The following is a 7,578-nucleotide window of genomic DNA, read 5'->3' on the forward strand; positions in this document are numbered from 1 at the left end:
ATATACATACATATATACATATATATACATATTTATACATATATATATATATATATATACATATATATATATATATATATATATATATATATATATATATATATATATATATATATATATATATATATGCACATACATACGTGTGTATATATCAGACCAAAGGGACAATCCCTCTTTTCCTTCTTACTGCTGCTAACCAAGCCATGTGACGCCGCTTTGTTAACTCGGAGACCTGAGATCAAGGTGCGGTTTTCCAGGCGGGAAAGCTGAAAAACCGCACTCCATTCAAATTATTTTTCCATGCCGGTCATGAGTACGAGTATGGCAGTTAATTACACAAGCTTTTACCATTGTAACTTATTTATGGGTATCGTTAAGGTTTTAACGGTATTACTACGCTTACATACTGCTTAACGGTCCGGTACTTTAACGGTATTCTTATCTGTAATTTGTGTTTTGTTACTTTGTGTTGTGTTGGCAATCGAAATCTTTGCATTTCTCTGTCTGCACATAATGCACTTTTGAAAGATGCTTTGACTTATGACAACCAGTGTTGTCTGCATCAACTCTAGTGAAGTATAACCACAGTTGGGAACGTTTTGCTGTCTCCGCCATCGTCACTCTTTGTATTAAGCAGGATTTTTCGTACTGTAAGGGGCCGTTCACATATCGCGTCTAAAAACGCGCGGAAAACTCTAGGCACGCCGCTTTCTGATTTTTTATGTGTGTGTGTGCGGCGCGCTCGGTTTTGTGGTGTGTTTGTGTGACTGACAGACAGCCTCCGTGGCGCGCATGAGAGATCTCGCAGATTTCACAGACAAACGTCTTAATATGATCGCAAATTAGAAATGTTTGGTAAGATAAAATGTGCACGATAACATTATTAAGCAAAAATACATAGTAGATTAATTTTTTCCCCTCCAGTACCAAAAGCAGAACCGATAGCGTCAGATCTATATATATATATATATATATATATATATATATATATATATACACATTACAATATAATATAAAACATTACAATATAACATTGCTGTAATCTATATAGCCTACCAGCCAACCGTTTTATACAGTAAGATTTTTAATGTTTTTAAAGAAGTCTCTTCTGCTCACCAAGCCTGCATTTATTCAAAAGTACAGCTACATCAAAAGTACAGCTAAATGAGTAATATTGTGAAATATTTTTACTAATTAAAATAACTTTTCTATTTGAATATATTTTACAATGTAATTTATTCCTGTGATCAAAGCTGTTTTTTCACTATCATTCCTCCAGTCTTCAGTGTCACATCCTTCAGAAATCATTCTAATATGCTGATTATCAATATTTAAAACAGATGAGTACATTTTTTCAGTATTCTCTGATAAATAGAAGGCTCCAAAGATGAGCATTTATGTGAAATAAAAAGCTTTTGCATCATTATAAACTATATAATTCAAAAGCTTATAGTCAGTATAATTTTTATTTTTTTGGAAAATAAATTATAGAAATTAATACTTTTATTTAGCAAGGATTCTTTAAATTGATTAAAAAATGAATGATTTCAGAATTATTATTGAAGGATCTTGTGACTGGAGTAATGATGCTAAAAATTCAGCTTTGAAATCTCAATAAATTGCATTTTTTAAAGATATTCAGATAGAAAACAGTTATTTTAAATTGGCTAGTAAAAATATTTCGAAATGTTACCGTTTTGCTGTACTTTATGTTAAAATAAATGCAGGCTTGGTGAACAGAAGATACTTCTTTAAAATTATTAACAAGCTTACTGTTCAAAAACCTTTGGCTGGTAGTGGATACTATAGGCAACTTCTCTAATTTCTATCTTTTAATTGGCTTATAAATCCATAACTGCTGGACAATAACAAATAGTAATGATTTGTTCATATACTACAAACACTTTTTATCACATAATAAGGCAGAATAGTTTCTATACTGTAATAAATTGTCAATTTGCACTGCATTGTTCATATACTTTATTTATCACCTGCTGGAGATGACTTGAAAAAACATTGTAGTGAGTTCGTGTGGCAAGGAAGAGGGCAAAGGGGTCGGCTGGACTGCTGACGTGTTTATTTAACCAAAACTAAACAAAGAACAAAGAAAATCACAAACACCCAAACGGGGACTCTTATTCTGACACTCCGTCAAACTTCCGGTTCACTCCTTCCGGTTCGGGTCAGCAGTCCGTCTCTCTCTCGCTTGCATCCGTTTCTCCCGGCGTTTTATACTCTCTCCACGCCAATTACTAGAACGAGAAACAGGTGATGATAATTTTTGCCCAAACCACTCACTTACCGCTCGTCTCCTGATTCTCTCTCCCGCTGCAGACTTCGCTAAACCACGCCCCCCCTGCCACATACCCCCACCGCCCGACTCAGGCCGGGGAGCCATCCGGCCTGCAGCCCCCCCCCCCCATTTCTGGAGAGGAAGTCGGCCACCGCCATCTGAACACCCGGCCTGTGGATCACCTTGAACTTAAAAGGCTGAAGAGCTAGATACCAACGAGTGATCCGCGCGTTGGTATCCTTCATGCGGTGGAGCCACTGCAGCGGAGCGTGGTCCGAACAGAGGGTGAACTCCCGTCCCAGGAGATAATAGCGGAGGGTGAGGACGGCCCATCTGATGGCAAGGCACTCTTTCTCGATGGTGCTGTACTTAGCCTCTCTCTTCGAGAGCTTCCGGCTAATGTACAGCACCGGCCGTTCCTCCCCCTCTATCTCCTGGGACAGGACTGCCCCCAGCCCCCTGTCCGATGCGTCTGTCTGCAACAGAAAAGGGAGAGAAAAATCAGGAGAGTGTAACAGCGGCCCGCCACACAGAGCAGCCTTGACCTGAGTAAAGGCCTGCTGACACGGCTCCGTCCACTGGACCGTATCTGGTACCTCCTTTTTAGTAAGGTCAGTCAAAGGGCTGGTGAGGTCCGAATAATTAGGAATAAACCGTCTATAATATCCCGCCAGCCCCAAGAACTGTCTTACCTCCTTTTTGGTCTTGGGTCGTGGGCAGGTCGCAATAGCGGCAGTCTTATCAATTTGGGGACGCACCTGCCCATGCCCCAAGTGGAAGCCCAGATACCTTACTTCCACACGCCCAATCGCACACTTCTTTGGGTTGGCCGTGAGCCCCGCTCCCCTCAGCGACCTCAGGACAGCCCTCAGATGCTGCATATGCCGCTGCCAGTCATTACTAAATATAATAATATCATCTAGGTAGGCAGCAGCATATGCAGCATGGGGCCGTAGAATCCGATCCATGAGGCGCTGGAAGGTAGCTGGGGCCCCGAACAAGCCAAACGGAAGGGTAACAAATTGGTGTAATCCGAACGGCGTTGTGAAAGCTGTCTTTTCTCTGGACAATGGAGACAAGGGGATCTGCCAATAGCCCTTTGTTAAGTCCAATGTCGAATAAAAGCGAGCCGTGCCTAGCCGATCAAGCAACTCGTCAACCCGCGGCATTGGATACGCGTCGAATTTCGACACAGCATTCACCTTGCGGTAATCTACACAGAATCGGACTGAGCCGTCCGTTTTCGGAACTAAAACTATCGGGCTCGCCCAGTTACTATTAGATTCTTCTATTACCCCCATGTCAAGCATAGCGCCCAATTCAGCCTGAACTACTTGTTTCTTGTGCTCAGGTAAACGATACGGCCGGCTGCGAACTACCACGCCCGGCTCGGTCTCGATATGGTGCTGAATTAGGTTAGTACGGCCCGGCAGGGGCGAGAAGACGTCGGCAAACTCTGCTTGCAATTTCGTTACATCAGTGAGTTGGGACGGCGAGAGGTGGTCTCCACCAGGAGCCAGGGCGAGGGATTGGGGTTTGATATTCGCCTCTGGCCCGAGATCATCCTCTCCGCCAATCACCGTTGCCAACATCACTGATTCCGCCTCATTCCATTTTTTAAGGAGGTTGAGGTGGTATATCTGACGGGACCCGTTCCTATCGGACCGTATTACCTCATAATCGAGATCTCCGACCTGTCGTGCGACCTCAAACGGTCCCTGCCACTTAGCCATTAATTTGGAGCTCGACGTTGGGAGTAATACAAGTACTTTCTCTCCCGGTGCAAATTTGCGTAACCTAGTTCCCCTGTTATACAGCTGGCTCTGGCGGTCCTGGGCTTGTAACAAATTCTCCATGGATAGCCGCCCCAATGTGTGGAGTTTTGTTCTCAAGTCCAGCACATACTGAATTTCGTTTTTGCCCTGAGACGGTCCCTCCTCCCAAGTTTCTCTCAGTACGTCGAGCACCCCCCGGGGCTGGCGTCCATAGAGAAGCTCGAAGGGGGAAAACCCCGTGGAGGCTTGTGGGACCTCTCGCACAGCAAATAACAAGGGCTCTAGCCACCTATCCCAATTTTTGGCGTCTTCGTGAACGAACTTACGAATCATGGATTTAAGTGTGCGATTAAATCGTTCGACCAGGCCGTCGGTTTGTGGGTGATAGACGCTAGTTCGAATCGATTTAATGCCCAACAATCCGTACAGTTCGCGTAGCGTACGTGACATAAACGCCGTGCCCTGATCGGTGAGGATTTCTTTTGGAACCCCCACCCGGGAGATAAGACGAAACAGGGCATCCGCAACACTTTTAGCGGAAATGTTGCGGAGGGCCACCGCTTCAGGATATCGTGTTGCATAATCAACTATGACTAATGCAAAGCGATGTCCTCGTGCCGATCGCTCTAATGGCCCGATGAGGTCCATGCCAATTCTCTCGAAGGGGACCTGCATTAAGGGAAGAGGGCGCAAAGGCGCTTTTGGGGCGGCCGGTGGGTTTACCAATTGACATTCCGGACAAGACGCGCACCACCTGCGCACGTTGTCATGAATGCCCGGCCAAAAGAAGCGGGCCATGAGGCGATTTAGTGTTGCGGCCTGTCCCAAATGGCCCGCCATAGGATTAGAATGAGCCGCCTGGAAAAGCATTTCCCGGCGGCTCTTTGGAATTAACAATTGGGTTGTATTCAATTTTGTCCGAGCGTCTTGGGTCACTCTATACAACCGGTCTTTTAAAATGGCAAAATACGGATAGGAGAGCGGGAGGGCAGGTTGGAGAGACTGGCCATCGATGGCGCGGACCTGTTGAAACGCATGTTTTAGTGTCTCATCCTGAGACTGCTCCAGAGGAAAGTCATCACGCTCCGAGAGAATTAGTCTCCCGATTTCGTTCAGTTCCCCTGAAGCAGACCACAGCGACCCTGGCTCAGTTTCTCCCACCTGTACCCGCACGGCCTCCTTCCGTGCCTTATTTCCCCAAGAGGCATCCGCACATAACGACCCCAATAAAACCGTAAACGCAGGCCAATTCGTTCCCAAAATTACCGGATGCCGGAGGTGGGGACTAACCGCCACCTCTACACTATGCTTTTGTCCCCGGAAATGAATACTAATTGGGACAACCGGATACTCCACCACATCCCCGTGTACACACCGCACCTTAACCACGCGGCTTGTATCCAATGCCCCCGGTTAAATCAGGCTTTGATGGATTGAGGTTTGGTTACATCCCGAATCCACCAAGGCCGGATATGTACCCCCCTTGATACTCACGGGTATTTGGTACTCGCCAGCCTGACCGGGGGTGACCTGTGGGACATCCGGGACCCGGATCATTGTCCCCACCTCCATCGCTGGACACCTGTCCACGAAATGCTCCGGGTCCCCGCAACGCCAACAGGCCAGCCCAGACCTACCCGCCGCCCCAGTGGCAGGGAGTGGATTGGAGAATTGGCGCGGAGAGAGTGGAGAAAAGGAAGCACTGTCCCCCCCAGCAGGCACAATCCCTGCCCCCCTGGGCGGGGCCCTTGGGCTCCCGAAGTGTCCATGGTCGATCCCGCCCCGCCCCCGGGGCGGGACACGAGGAGGGCCGGGTGGACGGGACCTAGGGAGAGGGACAGGGCGAGAGAGAGAGGGGGGAGAGAGAGAAGGAGAGAGAGAGTTAGCAGGTGGGGGTGCGCCGACCCCTGGGCACGCCACCATGTGGTCCTCCGCCAGATGGATGGCCGAGTCCAGCGACGTGGGGCGGTGGCACTGGACCCACTCGGCCGTCTTCTTGGGAAGCCGAGCGATGAACTGCTCCAGCACCACCAGGTCGACGACATGCTCCACGTCACTTCCCTCGGCCAGTAGCCACTTGCGGCAGGAGTCCCGGAGCTGTTGGGCCATCGCGAAGGGCCGGCCGGCCTCGCCCAAATCCAGGGACCGGAAGCGCTGGCGATGTTGCTCTGGCGACCGGCCGACCCGCTGGATAATGGCCCTCTTGAGGTCGTCGAAGACCAGGAGGTTCGCCACCGGAAGTTGTTGCGCGGCCACCTGGGCCTCACCGGAGAGCAGGGGTATTAGGCGTACCGGCCACTGCTCGCGGGGCCACCCGCAGGCCTCCGCCGACTTTTCGAAGAGCTCCAGGAAGGCCTCCGGATCGTCCTGGGCCCCCATCTTGTGAAGCGGCAGGTGCATGGGGGCGGCGGGCGGCCCGGCGGCCTCGGCGCGAACCTCCCGATCCATCCAGCTCCGGAACCTCTCGCGGTCCTCCTGCTGGGCCTGAACGATGGCCTGGAATCGTCTCTCCTGATCGGTCCTCAGGTCCAGCAGGGCCTGATGTTGTTCTTGGTGCAGGACCGCGAGGGAAGCGATGATATCCGCAAGCGGCGTGGAGGACGGGCTTTGCATGGCGGCGGCGGTCCTTCTTCCTTCCCGGGTTTCGGCACCAGTGTAGTGAGTTCGTGTGGCAAGGAAGAGGGCAAAGGGGTCGGCTGGACTGCTGACGTGTTTATTTAACCAAAACTAAACAAAGAACAAAGAAAATCACAAACACCCAAACGGGGACTCTTATTCTGACACTCCGTCAAACTTCCGGTTCACTCCTTCCGGTTCGGGTCAGCAGTCCGTCTCTCTCTCGCTTGCATCCGTTTCTCCCGGCGTTTTATACTCTCTCCACGCCAATTACTAGAACGAGAAACAGGTGATGATAATTTTTGCCCAAACCACTCACTTACCGCTCGTCTCCTGATTCTCTCTCCCGCTGCAGACTTCGCTAAACCACGCCCCCCCTGCCACAAACATATATTGTCGCAATTGTATGTTTAAAGTCTTCATGTTTGCAAGATTCATTTTTTATATTAAAACCTTCTGTGACATTAAAGATGGAGCAGAGGAGCAACAAAGATGCTCCTCTGTTGGTCACGTTTTATGGAAAGTGAAACATAAATCTATAGGGGTGGTTGGATTTATTCACGCACTTTAAAATATTAATTTGAAGCATCTTTCTTTTCTGATTCTTACAGCTTAATCATAATAGGCTGTATATTAGCTTATTGGGATAAAACCGGTAGTTCTATGTGAAATCAGATATTTGAGCTCCCCCATATAGTCAAAATGGCATAATCAATAACACCCTGTGAATAATCCACTGTTAGATTGGTAGTCGAATCAGGCTCCTAGAATCAAAGCATTGATTCGTCTACTATTTGGGTGACCCCAAATAGTAGACGAATCAATGCTTTGGTACAATTGCCCTTGTGTTTCCACACACAGTTGCATTGCATTCTATGGAGGTCTCCTGTTGGA

At 48.2% G+C, this 7,578-nt stretch overlaps 1 protein-coding gene across 1 annotated transcript; it reads right to left on the minus strand.

The window, feature by feature from the left end:
* Positions 1–2,021: 2,021 nt before the first annotated feature.
* Positions 2,022–7,073, minus strand: LOC128025707 (uncharacterized). The gene is made up of 2 exons (XM_052612216.1): positions 5,563–7,073; positions 2,022–2,769 (listed from the first exon to the last, which is right to left on the minus strand). The coding sequence occupies exons 1-2, from the start codon at positions 6,679–6,681 to the stop codon at positions 2,341–2,343; spliced, it is 1,548 nt and encodes a 515-aa protein (XP_052468176.1). The 5' UTR covers positions 6,682–7,073; the 3' UTR covers positions 2,022–2,340.
* Positions 7,074–7,578: the final 505 nt, after the last annotated feature.

The sequence above is a fragment of the Carassius gibelio genome, chromosome A12 (assembly GCF_023724105.1).
Source record: "Carassius gibelio isolate Cgi1373 ecotype wild population from Czech Republic chromosome A12, carGib1.2-hapl.c, whole genome shotgun sequence".
NCBI classification, from domain to species: domain Eukaryota; kingdom Metazoa; phylum Chordata; class Actinopteri; order Cypriniformes; family Cyprinidae; genus Carassius; species Carassius gibelio.

Coding starts and splice junctions, on each gene's coding strand:
- LOC128025707 (XM_052612216.1), bottom strand. CDS start 6,681: ATGCAAAGCCCGTCCTCCACGCCGCTTGCGGATATCATCGCTTCCCTC. Junction 2,770..5,562: donor CTGGCGAGTACCAAATACCC/GTGAGTATCAAG, acceptor TTTCTGTTGCAG/ACAGACGCATCGGACAGGGG.